Here is a 27,237-nt window from a genome sequence, read left to right as displayed (position 1 = left end):
TCGCACCTTGGAATAGCTTCTCTGAACATAAGGTTCTGGGTGAAGTGACTCTACCACTAACCCATTTTTTTTTAAGCTCTGTGTAGGGACTGGCTGTCTTCCACAGTTTCATTTTAATAGCATCCTGACAGTTCCCCTCCCCTCCCAGACCTCGTCCATTGTACTAAATATCTCTTGGCCACCCCTACTAAAATGGAATTAACAAAAGAAAGATTTTGCTGCTGGGCTTGATGTACAAGTGCACCCCATACAAACCCAAATGATTTAACTATATTTGACATATTTTTCTGCTTTTCAGCACTTTCAGACCATGTTGAAGTCTAAACTGAATGTCCTCACACTGAAAAAGGAACCCCTCCCAGCGGTCATCTTCCACGAGCCGGAGGCCATCGAGCTGTGCACAACCACACCCCTGATGAAGACAAGGACTCACAGTGGCTGCAAGGTAGGGGGCATGTGGCCTGCAGGGCTGCTCTCGCAGGGACAGGCTGCAGGATGTGTGACCTGGAGAACCTTGTTTCACAGTGGTACCATTTTTTTTTTTCCTTTTCTTGTCTTTTTTCGTGTCCGGCAACGGATCGCAACCCTCAGTGTCGCGCCCGTACCGGACCGGGACCGGCAATGGGATCGCAACCCTTGGTGTTGCGCCCGCACCTCGCTCAGCCAGTGAGCAGGAACCGGTCTGTATGTGGGATCCGAACCCTAGGCGGGAGCGCCGCCACGCTCCCAAGCGGCGCACTGTAGCAGTGCGCCACCGGGCTGGCCCGCACAGTGGTACCATTTTTAAGAATGAAATATAAAACAACAAAATAAGCTCATTGAGTGATGGTACTAAGAATTCATATACTGTTTTAGTTCTCTTAATGATAAACAGACTTCATCATTTGGAAGTACACGTTAAAGATGTAGGTTTTAGGTTATGTGAATAAAATAGTATTCTTGCTGTGTATTCTGTAGCTCTGTGGAACTTCAGGCTTCACAAGCAAAGTTTTATCCTTAGTGATAATTTCTCCCTTTGTACTTACAATCTGAATAAAACATATCTTAAAGAATAAGAAAAAAAAAAGCCAAAAAGAAAAAAAAAACAAGTTTTCCAACAGTTGTACTCTCTGAGTCTTTTGGGGGTAGTTTGGCATTTTTGCCTGGCTTCAGCTCTCAAAATTTATACTAATATTCATGCCTCAGAATCCATAAAACATTTAAAAAAATTTATGCAAATGGTAATGCCGACATGGAAACAGAACTAGAAATGAAATACATAATTTTGGTAAGCTTTTGGATTCTTTCTCACATGATATTCTCTTTTGCTTGAGTTGGTGAATATAGTAATTGATTTAGAGGTAACAAAGAAAATATGTTTTATGCGTATTTTGTCATCAGAAATTTGCTTCGAGTAGTGAAAATAAGAAGCAAGGAAAACGCGTGTTTGCTGTGTGCTCTGTGCGTGGTCTTGTATAGGTGTGCTCCTTTCCTCACTCCTTATTGCCAGGGCAGCGGTTCCTGCATAGCTGTGGTTGGGTTGGAGCCTACGACAGTCCTGGGGAATGGTGCTATGCACAGAACCTCACACATTTATTCAGCCCACACATACTTACTGGGTGCCCACTGTCTGCTAGGCACTGGGTCACAACGTGAGCAAGACCCACCAGCATCTTTATGGAATTTAACTGCTGGTTGGGGGTAAGGGGAGGAGAAAATGTGGGTAAACAAGTAGAAGAATCTGTCAGGCAGAAAGAACAGGGTATGCTAATTCTCTGTGGTGGAAATGGTCTTGGCATGTTTTGGAATGGAAAAGAATGGGCCAGTGTGCCTGGGAAGCTGAGAAAGTTGTGGTGGGTGGTGGGGTCGGGCAGGGAAGAGCCTTGTGGTCATGGCAAGGAGTTTAGACTTTGTTTTAATTACGATGGGGAACTATTATCATTGGGATTTAGGCAAGTGAGTTCTAAGACTTCATTTTCAAATGCCTATTTTTTTAAAGGAATTTATTTTTTATTTAATGTTTAGATAGAAAATTATTTTGTTAATGTAGAAATGAAGGAAAACATCACAAATTTAGATCAATTGATAAGGAGCAAATTTAATGCTCAAAGATTTACATCCTTAATGCAGAAAGAACTCTTAAAAATGAATTAGAAAAATGTAAGCAGAAATTTGGTGAATGACATGAGCAGATAAGTCACACCCCCCGAAGAATCACACTAGTAAGAATATTATGGGATATTGTTGTGGGGGTGGGGGGCGCGGGGCTGGCCCTCGGCTCCTGTCTCAGGTCCCCTGGCGGCTGGCTCCGTTGCTTGCCTGGTTCTGGGCCATTATTTTTTAATTGAACATATTGATTGTACATATTTATGGGATGCAGAGTCCGATTTCAGTATGTATATACAATTTGTGATGATCAAGTGAGGGTAATAAGCATATTCATCATCGCAAAACTTTATAATTTCTTTGATTTTCTCTCTTCTAGCCATTTGATAACATACAACAAATTACCATTAATTATAGCACTACTGTATACCATTGGAATGTATTTAAAACGTGCTTTTATTTTTATGTATTTATTTATTTAAAAAAATGTAATTGAAACATAATTGATTATATGTATTGGTGGGGTGTAGAGTTGAATATCAATACCTGTGTACCATAAATGATGATCAAATCAGGATAATTAGTATACTCATCTTTACAAAACATAATCATTCTTTGTGACTTTTAACTGGTAATATTGTTTTTTCTTTTAAATTTTTAAACATTTTTATTATTTTTTAATTTATTTTCTATATTGTAACATAGTTGATTATACATATTTGTGGGGTACAGAGTTGACTGTCAGTATTTGTGTACAATATGCGATGATCAAATCAATATTATTAGCATGTTCATTGTTATAAATCGTAATTACTCTTTGTATCCCTTACCCAGTTTCTCCCTACCCCTCTCTCCCCTTCTACTTCCCAGCTCTGGTAACCACAGGCCTGTTCTCTTCTTCTAAAAGTTCAACGTATTATTGTGGTCAGTCCTTCCTCCCCCCCTCCTTCTCTCCCTTCCTTCCTTCCTTCCTCTTTCTCTTTCTTTCTTTCATTTATTCATTCATTGAAAAAGCACATTTAAATGGTGACTCTGATAAGGTGAACTTCCAGCTTCCCGAGAGCAGCTGGCAGTGGCTTGGCCAGTGCCACTGGTTCACAGTCTACAGAACTGGCCTTAGGTCCATTGTGTTTAATACTTTTGATGAATTGGTGATATGAAGGAATTGTAAAAATACTCATTAAATTTGAAAGTGATGTGAGATCCAATTCGTTTTACACCCTTTAGAAGGCTTACTGAAGTCATTTTGAATTCTGCTCCTATTAGGGAAGAGGGTACCTCAAGGCAAGATGAAGTCAGTAGGCACAGGTATTAAGAAGGGAATTTAGTATGATAATGTCTACAGAGTTCATTTAAAATGGAAAGGAAAAAAATATACAGAATAAAAAGACCTGGCAGTCTAATTCAGATTTGAAAGAAATGTGCGTGTGTGTGTGTGTGTGTGAGAGAGAGAGAGAAATATTTGCTAGGAGAATAAAAACCATCATTTTTCTGAAAAGGAGTACAGGGTTCAAGATTCATGGACTAGTTCTTCCTGTGTACTGCCTTAGGTTGTGTTCATTTATTTTACTTCTAAAAGGATGTTGAAAAAAATAGTAGGAATGCAGAAGGGCATGCCAAAGAGGGTGAGGGTTGGGCTGGCGCCAGTCAGTGTGGCGAGCTAGACAACGGGAAATCAGCAGTGATTGTAGTTGGACACAGGGAAGAACCTCTGCATTAAAGGTGAAAAACACATTCCACTGGGCTATAAAAAAATTTATGAACTCTCCATCCCTAGAAATCATGAAGAGGAGATTCCAGGCGTGGATAATCACTACCCTGGAGTCAGGGATCCGGGCCAACACGTCTTGAGGTCCTTTCCAGCTTTATTATTCTACTGAAGGAGGAAAACCTGCAACGTGTAATTCCCCAAATTGTATCCTATCAACCTTATCCGTTTAACTGTAAATGTACTGGAGTTATATTCCTTAGTTCTCGAGGACAATATCACGTTTGTGTTCAGAGTCATATTCTTTTGTTAAAAAAAGAAAAGGTTTTCAAACGTTGAAATTTCTGTTTACAATCCCCAGACCACCCCCATTTTTTTCCGATCGTCTTGAAGAACAAAGTCCAGTGTTTCCTCTCTGATTTTTGCGAGGAGCTGAGCTCACAAGCTGCCAGCTGCAGAAGGAACTCTCTCTCTCGGGCCCAGGCCTACCAGGAATAATAAGCACAATGTAGCCCGGGCCCAGCTGCAGGGCCGGCTACGGGACACTCCATCGTCACACAGTGCTAGTTCTTTTTCCTAACAAAAAGATCTCAAGTTGTGCCTGTATAACTTTTGGTTTGGGGAGGGAAAGAGACAGGAGGAAGCAAAGGAGAGGGGGCGTTGAAAATGGGTTATGGTGAGCACCACCGAGACCCTGGCTCACGTCAGATTTCCCCTTTCCCTCTGATCTGTATTCTCCGTGGGTCCTGACGGGATTGTCCTGCCAGCCTATTCATGTTTCAGGCAGCTGGGTCTTTGTGTGTTCTCCTCTGTGGCTGCCTCTTTTTTTTCTGGAGTGGAGTTATTTAACTGCACAACCTACTGCATCCCATTAGGACTCTTGCTGGAGCTGTTGGGAGTATCAGATGCTGTGTCGATTTTGCAGCAGCAATGATAGCTTGTCACACTTCTCTCCTCCTGCCTAGGAGAGTCCTACGTGGCTTCAGCTCGTGAGCAAACATTTATTGAGTTAACATTCATTGCAAACCTACTGTGTGCATGGAATCATGGAGAAAGGAATCAAGATCAGTGTTGTGGGTGATACAACATATAGCCAGGTGGAAAGAATAAGACAAGTGCCCAAATAAATTGCAAGTGCTTCAGAAACGTGTGTGTGTCTCAGAATCCCTTGGCAGGCAAATCCTGGATCTTCCTCCCAGAGATTTTGATTCAGGCGCTCAGCTTAGTGGTGGGGAACAGGAGCCCGTACTATAAAATATGCCATGTAACCTACATGACAGTGGACCGTACTTGGAGCTTGAAGACCTGGACCACAGAGTGGTGTGTGGTAGGAGCAATGTAAGTGACATAAATGGACACATACCCTGGGATGTGGGGGATGGGGTGGAAATGGTATTTGGGGGCTGACTAGCCCTTGCATGGTAAGAATAACTGCATCCCAAGTGTGCTGTGTGTGTGACACGTTGACTCCTGGGCTCACTCACCAGAGTTCTCAAAGCCTTCCCAAGATAGTGATAATAATGATAATGATAATAAAAAAAGCAATATAAATACTAATCATACAGAAATAGTGGTGTTAAAGGGCAGATGCTTATTGATATATTAAGCACTGATCTATGCTCTTTTCATGGTATAGAGCCATTACATCCTCACGACAACTGAACAGTTTAAGTGCCTTGTGCAGCCCCATTTCACAGATGAGCCAGTTGAGGTGTAGGTAGAAGTTCATCAGCCTGTCCCAGGAAAACCAGTAATTGGCAGAGCCTGGGTTTGAACACGGGCTGTCTGACTCCGCAGTTTGTGCTTGCACTAGCAAGACGCCACTGCCTGTCAATAACTGCTGGGTGGTTTTTGTGTCTACAACAGATAGTTCTTGAAACTGGTTGGCCAGCTGTGCCATGTGATTTTGAGCACAGTGTTTCTTTTCTGCAGGCCTCGGTATCTGCACCCTTCATTGGCTGGAACCAGGGTCAGTGGATCTCGTGCCTCTTTTATCCAAAGTCCAAGGCTCAAGTCCTTGCATAATTAGATTAGAATTTTCTTTTGTTTCTTATAAAAACCAGAAGGCATGGGGGAAGTTACGAAAAGTATCATAGAATTTTACCCCGGGTATACCACTCAGATTTTCAGATTTGGTTAAAAAAAAGAAAAAGAAAGGAATAGTCTACAGTGAAAAGTTGTATGCCTTGTTTTAAAAAAAAGAAAAAAAATTATATACACTCACTAGCATGTACTAGCCTATATCTGAAGTACTTCAAATGTTCACGGGAAGATTTACATTATCTTTTAATTCAATTTTTCGATGAACCTTTTGAAGAACCGTAGTATATAAAACAAACAAAACGTCCAGTGAGTTCCTGTTTGGCCATGTGGATTCTCTGCAAACCCTTTCCACAGAGACCGTCTCCAGCTTCATGGTGCTTAGCGTTTTATAGCAAACTAGCAGCAACGCTGTCCCAAATAAACTGATCCATAATTGGGGGGTTAGCACATCTTATAACAGATGTCTTTTATTTCCAATGTCTTTTAAAGTTTGTGATGGGTGGTAATTTCTGAGTGTGAGGATTTGCATAAGTTGCAGAAGGGAAGGGAACGAAGGAGAAATACTTAGGGAAGATGTGGAGGAAAAGACCCAAGTAGGAGAAGCAGGGTCATTGACACAGGTCTCCTGTTTGGGCTGGCATCTCTGCATTGGTTCGAGATTTACTGCTTGTCTCTTTCTAGTGCCTTCTCAGAAGAGTTGGGTGGGGCAAGGGCCCTGAGGTTGGTCTTAAGGGATGGCCTGAGGGGGGAGGGGTGCTTCTCTTGGCCATCAAGGCAACCTTGGGCATTGGTGCTGGACAGGGCTAATTAAGCATGTGATATTTCTTTCCACTTCCCTTTCTTTTAGTTCTCTCACTGCTCATGCTGAGGGCGTCCTTGTCTTCATTCTGCAGCGTGGTAAGTGTCCGACAGCCTCTGTCCCTTTATGGTGAGCCCCACCAGCACCTCATCTAGGTCTATTCAGGCACAGGAGGCCTGATATTCCCACATCTTGCCTTCTCCTGAGTGAGGCACTTGGCTTGGCGTGCTGTGAAGTCCTGTGTGAGGGTTCAGCTTTCCTCTTCTCATTTGCGAGGGTGGAGTTTTACACATTCTGGTCTCACAAGGAAAATGGGTCCCAAAGGAGAGGAAAGCCTGAGATGGGCATACACCACACAAACCTACACATACAGACGTGCACCCACCTCTGATATTTAAGAACCAGGGAGAGAGAGGAATTATTGGAAAATGAACATTATGAAAACCAGAAGAAGCTCCTCTTCCCCACCAAGCACTTAATCTACCCCCAGCTGTGTTCTTCCACCTCGGTCTTACTCACAGTGCTCAGTCACCTGCCCTCCCTGTTTTAGTCTCAGAGGAGTCAAGGGGAGAAAATGGATGTGACTTCAGGGACAATTAAAGCCCCAGTGAATTGTTTTAGTATTGGTCTGTATTATCTTTTAATTCTTTTTTTGCATGAACTTTTGAAGTACTCTCATGAGCACGTGTACATATGTTTGAGATACAGACTACTTAGGCCACTGCTCTATTCACCTAGCATGGAAGGATATTTTACTGGTGGTTTTAATGTAACCTTCTTGGCCATGAGGCCCTATTTATGACTTTGAATTCTATGCTTTGGTCTTTCCACTCACAGCCATGGTGGCTTCAGCAAAGCTCTTTATCTTTCCTGATCTCACTTTTGTTATTTGTTGACTAAAATGTCTTCATGTTGGGAATTATCTTCACTTCAGCTGAGAAAAGTGTTTGTAGGGAAGATGATCATTTTGCCTGATTTCTCTAGTTTGTCACATAGAGTCGACGCTCAGTCAATGCTTGTTGAGTTGGATCAGGCTTCTTTTGGTGGCCACTCTCTTTCCCATGATTGGTGGGTGCAGCAGAGCTCCTGCTGCCCCATTGAGGAATTCTTTGGGGACCCCTGAAACCTTCTAACTATTTATTTCCAGGTGCCCCCCACACTGTGAGGGCGGTGGCTGCAAATGGCACACAAACCTACAGACGTGCACCCCCCTCTAATATTTAAGAACTAGGGACAGAGAGGAATTATTGGAAAATGAACATTATGAAAACCAGAAGAAGCTCCTCTTCCCCACCAAGCATTTAATCTACCCCCAGCTGTGTTCCTTTTTACGCTAAGGAATTAGATTTAACATTAAGGCTTAACCTCTGGCCTAACGTCAAAGACTGTATACTCCCGTATTTCTAAATTTGTAATGTTTCTGACCACATTAGTCAACTTGTGGCCTTTGAAAACTCTTGGGAGATCAGCAAATATTCATCAGTAAAAAATGGTAAAATCATTTAAATGTGTAAAAAGGATGTTATAAAAGTTTTGCTCAATGGCACTGTGGAATACATGCAGGCCTTAAAAATTCTGTTGTAGAAATTATATTGATATGGAAAATGTTCATGGTGTGTTAAATGATTTAAAAAGCTGATTGCAAAATGTTATTAGGATTCTATTTTTTAAAAATAATACAAAAATAATCATATGCAGACATTTGTCATAGAAGGCTGCACCAATATACACTAAAATATGAACAGAAGTAATTCCTGGATAATAAGATTATGGATAAAACTTTTGATTTTTCTTCGTTTTTGCTTATTGTCCTTTAAAAATGTTTTCTTGTTAAACAAGCATTACTTTTTAAGTTAGTTTTTAAAAGTAATAATTAAAAAAAATTCTCTAGATATGACAGGTTTATCTGGAAAGATATCTGTGAGAGACTCCAATCTATTTTGTTTATTTTTGTTTGTTTGTTTTTTTGGCTGTCTGGGGCAGTAATCAAACCCTGGAACTTAGTGTTATCAGCATCATGCTCTAATCAACTGAGCTAACCAGAGACTCTATTCTAAATAGAGCATTTTGGAAAACAGCTCCCTTCAAGTCAATGACTTTGACATTTGTTTCTTCTCTGTGTCCAAATCAGAATTTCCATAGTTTCAAGAAAAGTGACTTTTTCCATCTAATTTATGACTTGTCTGGTGTCAGATTTGTTGGTGTGCTCAGCATAATAATTGTAGACCTACTCCAATGCATTTAAAAAAATGATGTACTGGTTTCCTGATGGCAAAGTTAGTGGCTTAAAACAGCAGAAATTTATTCTCTCATCTGTCTAGAGGCCAGAAGTCCAAAATCAGCATCACTGGGTAGAAATCAAGGTGTCAGCAGGGCCACATCCTGGGGGCTCTAAGCAGAATCTGTTCCTCACCTCTTCCAGTTGATGACAGTTGCAGGCATTCCTTGGCTTGTGGCCATGTCACTCAAAGTGGCTTTCCTCTTTCCTATAAGGACACTTGTGATTGGATTTAGTGCCCACTGGATAATCCAGTGATCTCCCCATCTCAACATCCTTAACTTAATAAAATCCGCAAAAACCTTTTTCCTTATAAGGTAACATTTATAGGTTCCAGGGATTAGGACCTGATGTCTTTGGATTGTCCATTTTTCTACTACAAATGGTGGGAAATTGTAGAAATGCAAGAATCTCCAAGCCAAGAAAAGCCATATAAAATGTTCACAGTTGATCAGTTATTTAGATTGTTTATTTTTTCGTGAGCCCAAGAAAATTCTTTTATTGGAATGGAATTCAGAAAGCTACTAGAAAAAAATTATCAAGTCAAGGAAGATGAGTCTGTAGAAGGAGCATCTTACTCTTATGTTGAGCCAAATTTCTTTTATTTATTTCTTCATCAAAATTTCTGAAAAAGAAGAGATTCCTTAAAATTTCATATGGAATATAGGTTTCTTACACAATGAGTATTTGTAGTATGTTATGTTCCAGTGTAATGGGCATTTTAAACAGTGTTTATTAAAAAAAATTCATAACACTACGACAGGGAATGTGAATAAATACTTTTCTCCCTATTCCCCTTAAAGGTTTAAGTATAATGCAAAAAGTGATATGGAAGATATTCTGAGTATAACGTGCATGTCTGAGAGAAGTTTCACAGTCATTTTCCCCTTATGGCTTCCTGTCTGGACGGTTTATCTTTGAAACAATTCGTGTGCTTAGTTCTGAAAATTTAGCTTAATTATCTGAATTTAGAATTCATTTATTTAGAAAATATGTTAATTATTTTGCAGGTTTTCCTGGATTAATTCTGTAGATAAAATATGGTTCCTCTGTGGTAGATGTTACATGTTAGGCAACCCACAGAAACACCCTACAGAAAACCAATTAAGTTGGTAAAAACTCATTCATAATATGCTTATGGTTTCCAGCGAGCTTGTACAATTTCTTAGAGACTCTTAGAAGGTTATTATAACTCCAAAACAAAAATCTGGTTCATATAAATACAATAATTAAATATAAGATGTTACCTTTTAAAATACATTTCTAAGTTTATATACGTATATATTTTCAGCTAAGCATTCTTTATGTCATTTTTTTTGTGTGTGTTCTATTCACCTTTTACATTAGAGGCATCCATACTGAGGAAATCAAATGTTAGAGCAAGTCTACCTGCTACTGTAAGGATAGTTTAATTTAATGTTTGTTAAATGGAAAATGGGCATTAAATAAGGAAACATTAGGTAATATCGACTGTGAATGTAACCTCGTGTGAACCTGGAAGTAATAATGTAAGTGATTTTTTTCCCTTGAATTGTAAATTATATCAAAGCAATACTTGCAGAGATAAAAACATCAAATAAGAATGAAAAACTAAACGTGAAGTATTTTTAGCTTTCTCTTTCACCCCTCCTGCACACCCCAGTCCTGCTTAAAGGGATAACCAAAATTATTTGAAAGTTTCTTTTCATGTTTACTTTCATATTTCCAAACACTAGCTTTCCTCCATTTTAGATCTCTTTTGACTTTCTATTTTGGTAGATGAGATTTAGGTCTATTATAATCCTACCCATTTTCTTTCCTCCACCTTCCTAGTATAGCTACTTCTGAAAGTTTACTTAAGTCAATATCTATGTGATAACTAAAGGGCCCATCAATGATCATGATTTTCATTTCCTTTCTTGTTTAATTTTAAAAATATAATTTTTAGAATCATATAGTTTTATATATACCTACACTTAATTTTCCTCAAATGCTCTATCAGATTTGGTATCAATATTATCCAGCTACTCAATCATATGAATAGTGTATTTTTCTTCATTTCCTCCTGGGAATCTCTCCCCCAGAGTCCTTTGTTCTGCTCCCGAGCAGACTTTGTCCAGGGCCAGCTGTGCTGCTGTAACTCGGGACTTCTCCCTGCTACTGTCCTGTGTTGTATACTCCTCTGTTCTTCCCTTTCTTTGGTTTACTCCTTAATGATGCTGGAGCACATCTCCAAGAAGCAAAGATTGTGTGCCTTGTATGTCTGAAGATTTCTTTTTTAAAAAATTTTAATTGACGCATTGTAATTGTACATGCTTATGCAGTATAGTGTGATGTTTGTTACATATATGTTGTATAATGATGAGGTCAGGGTAGTTAATGTAACCATCGACTCATGCATGTATCATTTCTTAGTGGTGAAAACATTCAAAAGGCTCTCTTCTAGTTATTATGTAATAAACATAATAAATGTTAACCATAGTCACCCTACTGTACTACAGAACACCAGAACTTATTCCTCCTATCTAATGGTAAATTTTTACCCCTTGGACAACCTCCCTCTGTTTCCCTCTTCTCCCTCCCCTACCCAGTCTCCAGTAACCACCCACTGTTCTACTCTCTGTCTCTATAATATCAACTTTTTTTTTAAAAAAAACCCTGTTTATTCTACTTTCACCTTTTTGAGAATTTATCTGGGTATAGACATATAGATTGGTAATAATGTCTACTTACAATTGTGAAGGCACTGCCCATTGACTTCTGTTATCCCATGATACTTTTGAGGAATTTGATCCAATTTGTTTCTGATACTAATGTCCCTTTATATGTGACCTTTCCTCTCACACTTGGGAAGCTTTTAGAATATTCTTTTTATTCTTGGTGCTCTGAAACTTCTCTGAAATGGTTAAGTTTTTGGTGTGGATTTTTCCTCCAGTTAATACAGTTGGATGGTTGTGGGTCTTTTCAATTTGGAAACTCTTGTTTCTTGATATTTTAGTCAACCTTACATAAAATCCTGACTTCCCCTGCTAATTTGCGAACCATTTGAGATATAAAGACACATGATACAGATAGATTAGGTCAAAATATTAGTTTTATAAAATTTGTTTTGAAAGTTGTGGCTTAGATGTGTAGATTCAGTGAGCTTTCTAAAACTTCCAAATTTTTGTTGAAACCTCTGGTGTGCTGCAGTTCCTCTCCTATTCATTTTGTTCTTTTTGTTATTTCTTTAAGTTTTCCATTATGATCAGTTTAGTGGGATTTGGGAAGGAGAGGAGATAAATGTATAAAGTCAATTGGCCATCTTTATCCAGAAATCCTCTCTGAGTTGTTAAAGCCTCTCTAAATTACTAATTTTAGCCATTCGAACTTTTGTTTTGTGTATATCTTTATCTAAAATGGAAGTAGTTAAGTTACTTTCAAGTTTAAAGAGATGTTTATAAAGTACTTTGGACTTTTTGCAGGAGCAGTGCTATGCAAATAAAATACTGTCATTCAAATACAGCTCCCCGGTGGTTTGAGTGTTGAGGTCAATGAACTATAGACAAAACGGTGGCAAATAATGTATAGATGTTAAAGTGGCAGTACACAACTCATTCAAGGTCATAGTCATAAAATACTCTTAAAAATGAACAGCAATTTCTTATTACATCTTGGGGTGTTTCAGCTTCTGACTACCCAGTATAGAGAATATAAAAACCACTGTATCAGCAGGTGCAGATGTGTTCCTTGCTGTGCTTGGTGTTCATTTCTTAGTTTTTACCGAAAATATTATACGTTCATTTCTTGGCAAGAGAAACGATGTCTGGGCTTCTGTGCGTACTGAGCTCTGTAAATGAGACATTAGTCAGATTGGCATTTATGAGTCATCAGCCTTCTTCATAAGCCAAATCCAGAAATTATAAAATAATTTACTCAGGAGGTAATGGGGATATGTGAAATTTATCATTCTGGGAGCCAGGAAAGTTACCTTGTGAGCTAAAGTTCCTACTGAAATTAGTTTTTGCCTCCACATTGATTGATTAATGCATTCTCTTTAGAAATTGTTTTTGTGACAGTTATGGGCAGTGCTAGATTTCTCATATTTCACCACCTAGTATGCCTATAATATTTGTTAGGAGGAGAGGTGCCGTTCATTATCACAAAGACATTTCCTATTAGTCTATCCATGGGATGGTGCAAAGCACGTGTTTACTTTGCTTATCAGAGAGCCCACCAGTTCATTCACAGCACCGTGGTTGTGTATAAAAGTCCCTTCTCCTTTGTTCTCTCTTCTTTATTCTCATTCCAAAGGTTTCCTAAAATCTTTTTACTTTTTGGCCCTTCCTTGCAGTCCCTTCTCCCAAGGATCCTGGCCTATCGGAAGCATTTGGTTTGGGGGAAGGGGAAGCTATAGGGGAAAGGAGCTTCAGGGCCCTTAGTGTAAATCTTCTATAAGACGAACAACCCTTTATCTTAATGATAATAGAAAACTGTTTTCTAGAGCAAAAACCTGATGCATTCAGAGTTATTACACCAATGGATCTTGATCTTATTTCTCCTTCTTAGCAAGGGTCACCTCCCAAAAGAGGAAGAGCAGGGAGGGAGGTAAGTCATCCTGACACATGCATGCCAGAATCATTCTGAGAGAAAGTCAAAGCAGAGGAATATAGAGACCCATTAGGACACAGAAAAAGTCAGTTTATTCACCCGTGGTCACTAAAATCTTCTACTAGGGACTCTACACATGTTTTCTTTCAATATGACACCCTTGAGCAAAATAAATTCTTACTACTAATAATTATAAACTTATTATATATAGATTAAATATATGTACTAGTTATTAATATATTATGTATATTTTAAAACAAATTTCACATGGAAATTTTAGAAGAATGAGTTAAGTTGGAAATAAACCATATTGTACGTATACCTTGTTAATTGTGATGACTGCATATTATAGTTTAGGCAAGACTGTGTAATAATAGTGGATGTAGAAGCAAATTCAAATGGCTTTGGTAGTTTCAATACTGTTTGGCTGACTTCTTGTCAGATCTAACTGGATCATCAGTTTTTACCCCAGGAGGAGATATATTAGCTCCACTTTTCTGTTGTCTGCTTGTGTGTGCATTCTTTGCATTATCTTAAGTCTGTCATTTATTTGTAGGAATCTCAGCTGGGTTTTGTTAACACCAGATTGTGTAATCCATAAATCTGCTGAAATGGGCAAACGAGAACTGTAAGGCTCTGAGGGGACCTTGTGAGGGAGGTCCCCTGTCAGCTACTTGTCCATTGTGGAACTCTCAGCCTTCCTTAGGATACTCTTAGGCCTGTGTGAGACACTGATTATATGACAGATGGACTGGCTGAAGATGCCCCTGTCAATCTGTATATTAGGTGTTAAAGATGCTGAATTTATTTTATATTTTTGAAGATAAAAATAACTATAAATAGAAATTAGAATATATTCTGTCCTCAATCTATGCGATTCTGTGATTTACCTTCCGGGCTGTATGTAGATTACTTTGAAGATGAAGGCCCTGGTGTACTATGCTGAGGATTCAGAGGCTGCTCCTTGGCTTTGCAGAAGAACATGCCAGGCTCATTCATTGATACCTGCTGTTGTTTCAGGAGGAGAAGGTGATGGGTGGTGCCAGATCTAGACCAAAATAGTCTCCTGGGCCCCCCGTGGTGGGTGAAAAAGCCTAAACCTGTCAGGCCAGGTGACATTCTTAACAGATGGGTGGGAAGGTAGAGTTAGCATTTAGCTTTCTTCAGTTTGGGCCAATGCCCTGGTGGCACTGCTCCACTATATCATGGGAGAGAGAAGGAAAGAAATCGGGATCACTTGTATGGGTGTTAAAGACATTAAAATGGCCAACAGTCATATGAAAAAATGCTCAACATCACTCAGCATCTGGGAAATGCAAATCAGAACTACACTGAGATACCATCTCACCCCAGTGAGGATGGCTAAAATCCAAAAGACTTTGAACGATAAATGCTGGCGAGGTTGCGGAGAAAAAGGAACTCTCATACATTGTTGGTGGGACTGCAAAATGGTGCAGCCTCTATGGAAAATGGTATAGAGATTCCTCAAACTGTTGCAGATAGATCTGCCATATGACCCAGCTATCCCACTGCTGGGAATATATCCAAAGGAATGGAAATCATCAAGTCGAAGGTATACCTGTACCCCAATGTTCATTGCAGCACTCTTTACAATAGCCAAGAGTTGGAACCAGCCCAAATGTCCATCATCGGATGAGTGGATACGGAAAATGTGGTATATCTACACAATGGAATACTACTCAGCTATAAAAACGAATGAAATACTGCCATTTGCAACAACATGGATGGACCTTGAGAGAATAATATTGAGTGAAACGAGTCAGGATGAGAAAAAGAAGTACCACATGTTCTCACTTATTGGTGGGAGCTAAAAAAATAAACAAATTAATTTACCCACAAACACACACAAAAAAAACTGGGGGTGGGGGGTGGGGAAGAAGATATAACAACTATACCTTTTTGAAGTTGTTACAACAAGCAAACGGAAAGGACATTCTTGGGGGGGAGGGGAGAGAGGGAGGAGGGAGGGAGGTGTCGGTGATGGGCCATAATAATCATATACATTGTATTTTGACAAAATAAAAATTTAATGAAAAAAAAAAAAGACATTAAAATGAAATGTGTCTCATGGGGCTTTGGCCAGGTCTCAGATTTATCGACAACTTGCGGCCAGTTATTATAGCCAAGATGGCTCATTAGCTAGGGCAGACTCCGCGTTTGTAGATCAAGGTGTCGTCGCAGGAAGAACAGACTTTCTCAGTGCTGGGGTATTGAGACATAGCAGGGTTTTTTTGTTTGTTTGTTTTTGTTTTCTTCTTGTTTAGTAGTTCATAGCATGTGTTACTATGATTAGCACTGTCTGAAATATGGAGAATTCTAGATTCTGTGAGAGGAGCAAAATGTAGTTTTTCATCCTGTTTGTAGGATAAATAGATTCTTCACCTAGTTCATTAATTGTAGTGGTTTGTCTTTAGCTCCAGCATTTGACTCATTAATGACTATGCCAGCACTCTGAAGAAGATGGTATTTGGGACACTATAGCCGGTTTTCTTTAAGTGTGGCTAAAGATAGGCTAAGTGCCTTGACAGTGATTGTGAAGCAGGTTAAGAATACATGTTTCTCAGGGGAGTGTTTGGGGGAGGGAAGCTGCATTTCTTCCTTCCTTCCTTCCTTCTTTTCTTGCCCTTCCCTATCTCTTTTCTCTTTACTCCCCCTTTCCTTCAGTGGCTTTTCTCTCCCACCCTTTTCTTCCCCTCTGCTCTTTCTCCCCACTTCCCATTCCCTTTCCTACTCTGACACTTTGTGTCACATCTGTGCAGCACAAGCATTGCCGGTCCCCGGATTTGATGGGCTTAGATCACTTGCTTTGCCCCAAACAAATCATGTTGGCCCAGGAGGTGGAATATTCTAGCCTGGGATGTTTCTCCTGTGGTCAGGCTGGGCATGGGCTAGCTTGCTCAGACCTCTGTGGACTCTTGAGGGGAAATCAGTGTGTTGAGAATGTGGAAGGGGGATGGAAACTGGGGAACAACAAATCACTGTCCTCAGCAAATAGCACTTTTGCTTAGCTGAGGAGGGAGCCCTGTGCACCTTATACACACTGAGATGCCCATGCAGGACATTAGACCTTAGGGCCCAGGTGTCGTGTTTCTTCTCCAGTCTTGGTTCATTGACCACTCAAGAGTCCAATGGGTATTCTAGTGAGTACCAAGAGGAAACGTGGGGATCTCTGCAAGAGGCTTTGGGACCCACATGGAAGAGTAGGCATTTCGATCAGATTTTGGTGACAGAGGAGAAAAACTGCATGAGCTAAAGCTTAGTGTCATTTTTATAAGCACTGAGGTTTTTTAGATCACACTTTGTACACCAGCTGCATGAGCTTTTGCACCTGGTGACAAGAACATCATCGCTGCTTCACTCCTCCTTCCAAGGGTCCCGGGAAGAGAATGAGGACTGCTCCCCTCCCTGATTTGACAATGGAGAAGGTAGGTCACCTGCTGTCAGTTGTCTGTCAGACTTCCAGGAACTTGTTTGTCTTTCTCTAGGAACATGGTTCCTCATTTCTGCTGGCAAAGGGTCCAGTGTCTTCTGCAGTGTAGTGTGAGGAGAATCCACACCCCGTTGTTCTCTCTGGCTCTCTTTAAACACCTGCAGAAGCTTTGTCTCCTCCATGCAGGGAATAGTCGATGCGCTTACTTGTGCTCTGGCAAAGTCTCTCCCTGGCTTTATTCCAGTTTTTCGAGCAGAACAATGGAGAATTCATCCAGCACAGCCCACAATGGCTTTGATGTGAATATATTCATAAATTAGCCAAGCAAAGTGCTTCATGTATAGAAAGCGTAGCTCTTAGGGCTGGTTTGTGGAGTACAAACTACCTGCACGATTGAGGCAGATGCATTTGACATAAGTTCACCTGTTTTCTTCGCTCCTGTGTAGAAGGGTCTGCTTGTGTTTATTGTTACTTTGTTTATTTCAGTCTTTCAGCAGCTGGAGATGGATTTACTTTACAGTGTATTGGTGCATTCAGGTCTGTGTTCATTTTTCTGCCTTGATTCAGGAAATATTATATTTAAACCATTACGTCTAATTGGAAACATCACACTGGATTTAGTGTCCTTGATTTGAAATCTAGTTGGTATTAAAAGCTAGTCCTCTGGGAAGAGGTAAATGTCATCTTTACTGTGAGAAATTAACTTGAATATGTGTTATGGCAAAGAATGATAAAAGAATATGTGAGGATGTTTTATTTTCCATACTTAGGACCTCAAGTTCTTTTCATTAAAACACACATCACAATTAAGCTACTTATCCACACCAATATGCGTAGCGTATCTGACAGAAATCATTCTATTCTCCCTGGTCTTTTGTTCCTGGGAGCCTCTCAGATGTGTTAAACAAAGCAGCTGTTTCTGAGGAATCAGAAAGGGCATTGCCTTGTACCATTTATTTTATTTGAAATTGATGACATATGTAGAGGTTTTGCGATTAACAAAAAGGATCATGAACTTGATTTATTAAAGCTCTTAAATATATAAAAAATGTCAAAAAGTCCCTCATCTTCTCTTCACTGTGATGAGTAAAGCTTGGTAGTAGAAAATACCCCCTTGCCTTAAGGGAGTTGAATTTTTCTGCTGCCTGGACTTTAGTTTATGGCTCATTTCTCTAAGAGAAACATGTTTAGCACAAAGACATGTGGGAGGTGTTGGCACAGGATGTATGAACCTGCTGCTTTATGTTTTCCATCACTGCAGTTCTAATGACTGCTGCATATCATTTTAAGTTAAAGGAGGGAATATTTGTCTGAATTTTCTCAGGGGTCAAATAGCACTAGTAGTTTCCTTTGTCAGTTTGTGTCCCTGGGGTTCTGGATAACCAGCCAATAGATTTAAGTCAAAGAAAGAGTGTGCCGATCTTTAATTGACTTTTTTAATGGAGGGTACACAGTCCATTATCCTTAATTCACATAAAAAGGCAGAAGAAGCTATTTTCAAATGTAGGTAATTTGTTTGGAGGGCATTAATATATGGCAAAGTCCTAAGAGAGAGGAATATTACATTTCTGAAATGATTCTCTTTATCTAGTACCCATGAAATATCGGAAAATCCTATTGTCAAATTATCTATTGTTGCATTGAAAATTACCCCAGAATTGGTGGCTTAAAACGACCAACATTTATTATCTCACAGTTTCTGTGGTTCAGCAATCTGAGCACAGCTTGGGGTTTCTCCTGAGGTTGTCTGGAGCTGTGGTCTCACCTGAAAGCTTAACTGTGGGAGGTTCCACTTCTGAGCTCACTTAGGGGGTTGTTGGCAAGATTTAGCTCGTTGAACTGGTGGCTTCAGTCCCTTGCTGGCTGTCAGCCAGAGATTTCCTCAGTCTCTTGCCACAAGAGCTTCCCCACAGGGCAGCTCACAACACTACAGCTGGCCTCCATCCAAACAAGCAAGTGAGAGAGCAAGAGAGGGCAAGCAAGACAGAAAACAGAGTCTTTCAGTAACCTAAACTGGGGAGTGACATGTTAGAGGCAAGTCATAACGAGGTCCAGCCCATACTCAAGGGAAGAGTCAAAGGACATGGACTCCAGGAGGTGAGGGTTGCTGGGAGCCGTCTTAGAAACTGCCTACTGCATTCAGTGACCGCATGTTTAGACCTCATTCCATTATTTAATCACCAAGCATAAACTGAGCATGTCGCTAGTAATCTGAGTTCTGCATTTCACATGATTGCCTTTTTCCCTTTTTAAAACATATCTGTCCTTAGCTTCAGGTCTTCCTTACTGTCCTGAGGTTCCTTCTTGACTTAATGATATGCTTTTATGCCATGAACCACTCTCTACCCCTCTACCCCCAGTTCAGTGCTGTTTTCAATGACTGGACATGCTGGAGTCTGGTCCTTCTATTGCCCCAGGTTTTTCTGTAATTATATCCCAAGCATTTTGTATAGTGCTTTGTATCAGGTGCCACCCACAGAAGATGCCACCTGCTGTGGATTTGAATGTCCCCCCCAAATTTATTCTTTTTCCTTTTTTTTCAGCAGCTGGCTGGTGCAGGGATGGATCTCTGGATCTTGGTGTCCCCCCAAATTTACTGAAGCTTGACCTCCATTGTAACAGTGTTAAGAGGGTGGGAAATCCAATTATGGTATTTGAAAGATGGGGCCTTTAAGAAGTGGTTGGATCATGAGGACTGGACGCCCTTGAATGAATTAATCCATTTATGGAGTAAGGGTTAATGATTTGATAGGTTATCAAGGAGTGGTTCCAATGGCTTTATAAGGAGAGCAAGTGAGCACGTTAACTCTCTTGCTCGTGGCATTCTCGCCATATGACACCCCATATTGCCACAGGGTTTGGTAGAGAGTTCCTACCAGGACAAAGGCCCTCAAAGATGTGCCCCCTGGACTGTGCACTTCCCAGCCTCCAAAGTTGTAAGAAATAAATTTTGTTTTCTTATAAACTACTCAGTTTCAGGTATTCTGTTATGAGCAAGAGAAAACGAACTAATACACTACCCTTTTGCTAAGATAGTATAGTTGGGTATAAATTTGCAGACCACACAGTTCACATTCCAAAGCTATGAGGTACCATGGTTTTTCTGCAAGTGGAGCTCTGATCATCCCCATCAGTGTTGGAGGGGAGGTGCCAGTGTATTTTCTGATTGACTGAACCCATTAGGAGCCACGTTGATTGAACAGTCCAGTTCAAATCACAAGAAATATATACCAGTTCTTATAACTAACTAGTCACTGCTGGAGACATTGGCTAGATTTCGTTTTCTGTGTAACAAAGACAAAAGGTAGGCAATTGATAGGGGTGCTGACCCTTTGTGAGCCAGTGAAAGTTCTGTACGTGAGGTGTGTTGATTTATCACTCATTCCAGTCTGCTTGCCATTTTGCTATGAGTATCAAGAGAAAAAATGCATTCTGAAGTTGGTCATGTATGAATAGAAGTATTTTATTTTTTCGTGATGTTCTTTCCCAGCCCCAAGGACCTAGCTTGTTAATTTGGTTGGTTATATCTCATCTGGCAGAAATGGGAGATTAAGGCCATACTGTGTTCATGCAAAAAGTCGTGAATGAAGGATTTAGAATTGGGTTTTCTGTGTCTTTACTCTGTTTTTTCTTCTGCTGAGAAAGTGCTTCCTTTGAGATGAGAAATTTCAGTCAGGTGGACAGTGGAGGGACTTTGCTCCTTTCCTTAGTGATTATGTGGACGATAAGTCTAGTTAACTCACTAGGCTAATATGTCTATAAGGCCATAGTCAAAAATTTTATCCAACTAGTTAACTTAGAATTGTTCCCTGGCTACGGGTTCCTGAAGTTAGAAGGAAATTCGAATTCCACCTTTCAGTAGTTGCCTATCTTTGAGCAACTTAACCTTCTGAGTTTCTCTTACATCATCTGTAAATTGGGAATAATGCTCACCTGGCAAGGTTGTTGTGAAGACTAATATCGACAGGTAATGGGCACTCAATAAAATAGTAGCTGTTACTTTTCTCACTTCTATTTTGATTTATTTTTTAAATCCCCTCAACTCATCTCAAATGCTTTTTTAAAAGTTTCTTTTATTGTTTGTTTCATTCATGACTTTTCTTTTTACACGTGTCATAAAATTTGCCATTTTAACCAATTTAGAGTGTGTCACTCTGTGGCATTAGTACATTCCCAGTGTTGTGTAACTATCACCACTATCTAGTTACAAATCACTCTCATCACCCTAAAAGGAAACCTCATCTCAGTAGAGTGGTCACAGCCCATGCCCTCCCTCCCCAGCCCCTGGCAACCACTAATCTACTTTGTGTCTATGAATTTGCCTGTTCTGGATGTTTTATATAAATGGAATCATACAACACGTGGCCTTTTGTGTCTGGCTTTTTTTCACTTAGCACAATGTTTGCAAGGTTTCTCACTTGTATTTTACTTAGCCATTTTGCCAATGTGTGGGAGTCACAGGAAGGATTGATTGAATGGGGAAAGATCACTCAAAGTCCGGGCTGTCCAAATGGTGGGGAAGTGCAGTAGCATCTTTGCAGGAGGGCAAACCACATGGACCATGCAAAGCCTGAGAGAAAGGAAAAGTGGAAATGACTGTCAGCCAAGTTCATTTCTACAGCAGCCTCTAAGGAAACAAAACCCTCCTGCTCCTTCCCTGCCGTCCCCTCCTGCCTCCCCTGTGTCGTCCCTTCTCCCCTTTTTCCCCAACCCCTCTTATTTGCTGCCTTCTCTCTCTCCTTTCCTTCTATTCTTTGCTCCCCAGTTCATTTTTTCCCTTGTTGTTTCTTCATTCTCTCTTTTGTTCCCCTTGTGTAAAGGCAGAACTAAAAATAGGTTAGTGCTCAGAATTTCTATTTGTGGAGATTTATCCAAAGGACATAGTAAAAATAATGTACATTAACCTTTGGGATCAAATAAAAAGTCCAGTACAAGAGATGGGCTAAAAAATTTATGACATTTTTTGGAAAGAATACTCTATAGTCATTTAATTACTTAATGAAGTATTTAATGACATAGGATATATTTAGAGATAAAAAGACCTTTTCACTAAATAGTACTACAACGTGGTTCTAAGATTTTGATAAATCAAATAGTATTGCACCTACTCTATATGCATCTTTTGCAGAAAAGTTAGGGTGATAGACTTGGAATTATAACAGATGTTGTCATAGTATGGGACAATCACTGGTGGCTTTTATTTTTCTTTGTGGTTTTTTAGCTTCAAAATTTTCAACAGTGTACATGCATTAACTTTTGGGATCAGATAAAGAGGATAATAAACATTGTTACTGAGGTGTGCTAGGGGAATTGCGCAATCCCTGGCAGTGAAGCCACAGATCTGTCTTTAGTATGAAGGAAGGTCACTTATTGACTGATGGTTCTCAAATGAAATGATTCCCCACCCCGCTTCCCCACAGAACATCTGGCAATCTCTGGAAGAATTTTTGGTTGTCACACTGTGGAGATGTTACTGGTATCTAGAGGGTAGAGGCCAGGGATGCTGCTAAACATTCTAAAATTCATAGGATGTACCTTCCTCCAATAAAGAATTATCCAGCCCAAATGTTAATAATGCTGAGGTTGAGAAACCTGCTCTTTGTCTAGTTTAAATGTTTTAAATTAGCTCAAAGGCTAATATCAATGGAAGAAGCCAAATCAATTGGATTGGCTTTAATGGGTACAGAGAATTAATTTACTTTCAGGTAACCTGTAACACTATGTTGACCTAATTATCTAAGGATTTCAGATGAAATCAAAGTAGCCTGTGTACTCTTTCACCTGCTACTGCACATTTTTTTTTTTTAATCTGGGCTGTGTATCTCAAAGAGGAGAAGCCAGGCAATATATTTGAGGTTAGTATGTAGATACTAATTTAGGCCACAGAATTTCATGGGAGAATTTAATAAAGGTAATTGCCATAGACAGTACTCTTGTTATACAGAATATAAAGAACCAAGGTTCTCACTGAGGGAATAGTGCCACCTACTGAATTGTGTTTGTGTTTTCTACAGGTTCTAATTTATGCAGGTTTATGCCTGCAGTGTTACTTTCAATTATTGATCTTGCAAGAACTTTAAACAATATTTAGTTATTATTGGATCAAGGTGTAATTAGAAACAGCTGTGAACAATTTGCATGCCATCTAGCTCCTGAAGTAGCAGACCAAATTGTTCTTGAAAATCTTAGATTGATTAATACAGATTGTGTCTGGCAGTTAACCCAAATTCATCTCCAGGTAGACTGTTATAATCCAGCCCCATTTTATCAAGATAACCAGAAAGATTAAAAATGTATTAAATACACCATTTCCATATGTAACCAAGTTAAAAAAAATTAAAGCACATAGTGTTGGCTACAACAAAATCGTCAACATTTTATCCTTTTTCAAAAACTTCAGCTTTGACCTGTAGTGTGTGTATATTTTTAAAGCACATTTAAAATTCTCTCATCTTTTGCCTATGTATTTTAAAAAATTTTCTACAGTACAGTGCATACATTAAGATATATCTATTTAATAATGACTATAGTTTTAGATAATTTAAAAAATCATTTTGAATTAAATATTGAATGTGATGGGCCAGACAATTTGTTTCCATGGTGAATCTGTTTATTGGGATTAAAGAGTTTGTCTCATAAAATTATATGCCTGTGTGTAATGTTAATTCATGCTCCTAATCAAACATTTAATTACATAATGAGCCTGGATTAATTTGTAACCTGAGTCTAAAAGCTAATTCAAACAGAATTCAAAATGGTATGTATCAGAGAGAAACTAAGCATTTCTAACATATAAAACTTTGTTTCAAGGTTTTAGCAATACATGCCAATAATAAACGTGAGGATTTATGACAGTTTTCAAGGCCAGAAAATCATGCAGTGATAGTGACAGCAAAAGCTGGATTTTTCATGTTTGTTTATTTATACTAAGTCATGCAGTTCAAAAGCCAATTTTATAATGTTGATTGTTCACTTGATTTCCCTGGAATTCCTCATCGCGTGAGCACAGAGGAGTTTGAAGTGGACCCCCTCTTTCTGGTGTCACACTTGGAATGTAGACAGTCATGGTCCTCAAAAGATCACTGGGGCCATGACCCTAAGAAGATGGAAAAATGCTCTATTTGTTTATTAATCCTTTGTCCTCTGAGATAAGTGCATCCCTCCTTCCCTGTAGCCAGTTTTAAGCCTTTTGTCTACCAGAATTGAGCAGCATATGTACCTTTGAAAGGAGATGGTCCTACTAATTGCCATTAAGTAAATGAAAACAGGCTGCCATCTGGAGTCCCTGGAAACAAAGAAGTTATCATTCAAGGAGTGGGATCCCAGAACTATAAAGATTGTCAGTGGCTGCATTACTCTCTTCTAAGATAGCTTAACCCTCCTCTGGAGAGGATTTGCTCCAAGACATGAGGGTGATATTACTAGATCACAACGAACCTTCTCCCCACTCTCATGTCAGTGTCGTTTGACAGTGATTGATTTTGAGATAGATGTATATTTAGTACTTCTTTCAACCTAGACTGAGCCTTGTTGCCTTTTTCAGAAAACGTTGAGCACTTTTAAAAACTAATGTTGATTGGTTGATGTACGGAAAATGGTCAATGCTTCCTCAGGTGTTCGGAATCTTGCTGAGCATTTGATGTAAATATGTAACTGTGCAGATGCGCCCAGGTGTTCCTTGGGTATTGTCTGTGGATGCGTGTGGGCACCCAGGTGTTCCTGGGTTGTCTGACTTGAGTATAAAGGATGAATGGCTCTAATCCACAGGGTCCCCCGCCCCTGGGATGTCCCGGGGAGGGGGCCACGGGAGGCCGCTACTGCTGTTGGAGGCTGTTGCTGTAAGCTGTTGCTGCCAGGGCCCCTGGGACACTCTGGGAGGCCACCGCCACTGCTGCTACTGCTGCTGCTGAGGAAGCTAAGGACCAAACACGTGTCGTTTGCCAACGGCTCTGGGGATCTTTCTCAATTACCTAGCTTGCGACCTGCATGTGAGGGGTCTGGTGACCCAGCCTGGCATATGAGAGGTCTGTGACCCAGTTTGTATATGAGGGGTCTGTGATCCAATCTGTACAACAGGTTTGAAGGGTCGGTGGGCCCTAACCCTAGCAATACAGTTGACCTTTGTCATTTATTTAGAACTAGGTTGACTTCTGAGATCTTGGCTTTCAATTGCTGAGTGGGACTAACTAGTGAAATTCATGTCTGGTATGAATATTTCATGGTGACTTTTGGGAGAATGGACATTTTTGTCTGAACTATAAAATAAGTTACTTCCAAAGTCTAGCTGAAATTATAATTTGTGTGTGCGAAGGGAGATTCTTTACCCTTTTCATGTGATTTTTTTCCCCCATAGAACAGTATGGTATTTATTTAATGTTTATTTATGCTCAGATGTTATGGACTGAATTGTGAGCCCTCAAAACTCATGTAGAAGTTCTAACCCCCAGAACTTCAGAATGTGACCTTATTTGGAAATAAGGTCATTACAGATGTAATTAGTTAAGTTAAGGTGAGGTCATATTGCAGTAGGGGGAGCCCCTGATCAAATATGATGGGTGTCCTTATAAAAAGGAGAAATTTGGACACAGACATGCACACAGAGAATGACATGTGAAGATTGGAGATAACACTATCACAAGCCAAGGAACTTCTGGAGGCCTGGAGCAGGTCCTTCTTTAACATGGCCTTGAACTTGCACTTACAGGCTTCAGAACTGTGAGACCATAAGCTTTATTATGGCAGACCCAGGAAACTATTGCAACAGACATGGCAAATGTTGCCATTTCTAGTTGAGTTCAGCTAATTTTTATGAGGGTCTGCTTTTTGCCAGAAGCTGAGCTTTGCTGATGACACGTAATGAATTAAGCCCTCCAGGAACACAGTGTAGTGGGAGAGGTGGCCAGACATGGATTGGGACATTTGATATCCCTCTAAGTTCATAATCCCCATCTTCAAGCAGACCCCTGAAATTGCTTGACAAGCCTGCTGGTTTCCTGATCATCTCATTCAACCTCCTTCCACGGTGCAGGTTCACATTAGCACTCTCCTCGTCCCTCACTCAACAAATGACTTGTATTTACCTCTCATGGGAGAGTTCTTAAAAACGATGTTTTAAAAGACATGTTTTTTTTCCTTACAAAAATGGGAACTTTCCAAAGTGCAGAATTTCCTTTTCTTGCAGTCAATATCCCACAGGCACCGTGTTGCTCTGTGATTTTCGTCTCTGAGGGAAAGTTCCACTTGTGGTGGGAACATGAGGCCAAGAGGGCACTTGTATGTCTGCAGCATTCCAGATGGCCTGAGGGCTGGACAGCTACTGCGATGACTCCTGACCATGCTCTTTGTGACACAGACAGTTACTCAGAGCTGCAGCTCACCAGTTGCATTATTACCAAGGTTCCCGTGTAGTACGTGCAACGACTTTTAACACTGGTCTGTAAATGTGAACTCACATTTCCTGTGTGATAAAGCTGGAGAGATGCAGGATGGCCAATGGCTACTTAAGAGCAACGTGTCCTTGAGCAATGTTTCCCTCTTTGTGTGACTGCTTCAGTTTCCGGGAGGAGCTGGCTTCTTTGCTGTAATTTGTGTGAGTGATGTTGCTGGTGGGTTGCCATGGTGACTCGAGCCCTCTAGGCAGCAGGACAGATTTTCAGGGTAACGAGTGTGAACACCACAACCCAGACATGGGTGCTGCTCTCCAGAGGAGCCCCCCCCCCTCGTGAGCTCGTGCAGTCACCGCTCAGGGTAAAATGAACAGAGAGACGTCCCCTCTGGTTCCCTCTGCTCTTCTTAGGGACAAGACCATGACGAATTTGGGAGGAGAGAGACTAATAAATTGTTGCTAGAAATGTGCTTTGTAATAACACTTTTGCATAAACTATTCTGAGATAGTAATGAATAAACGCTTTCTAAGTAGCTGGGATTCAATTTAATTTAATTATCCAGAACCTAATATGTTATCCAGTTGTGGAGAACTGACAGGCAATGAAAGGAAAATTAAAACACTTATTACCAGAGTGACATTTAGGTTTTGGTTTGTAAAAAGTACCTGTGGTTGCCAATATGGAATTTTCAATAAATGAATTTCCTATGGAGCCATTATGGCCTAGTGGAAATAGTACAGTCACGGTGGGCTACGGAGTCAGAGGATTTGGATTCAAGTCCCAGTTCTGTCTTTACCAAATTGTGCATCTCAGGGCAAATCACTCACCTTCTCTAAACCTCCATTCATTCATCTTTTAAAATTATGATATAAATACCTATTTTACAGGGTATTTGTAAGAATTAGAGATAGCAGTGCA

The 27,237-nt window shown here is 40.1% G+C and overlaps 1 protein-coding gene across 1 annotated transcript in view; it reads left to right on the top strand.

Moving 5' to 3' along the window:
• PID1 (phosphotyrosine interaction domain containing 1) overlaps positions 1–27,237 on the top strand; it is a 229,086-nt gene that overhangs the window by 106,031 nt on the left and 95,818 nt on the right. Inside the window, exon 2 of the mRNA XM_008576249.1 lies at positions 299–445. Coding sequence (XP_008574471.1) covers positions 299–445 — 147 coding nt within the window. The remainder of the gene's footprint in view (positions 1–298; positions 446–27,237) is intronic.

This window comes from Galeopterus variegatus, unplaced genomic scaffold (genome assembly GCF_000696425.1).
Source record: "Galeopterus variegatus unplaced genomic scaffold, G_variegatus-3.0.2 Scaffold1316, whole genome shotgun sequence".
Taxonomy (NCBI): Eukaryota; Metazoa; Chordata; class Mammalia; order Dermoptera; family Cynocephalidae; genus Galeopterus; species Galeopterus variegatus.
Note: the sequence above shows the minus strand (reverse complement) of the source record. Positions and strands in the feature narration are given on the sequence as shown.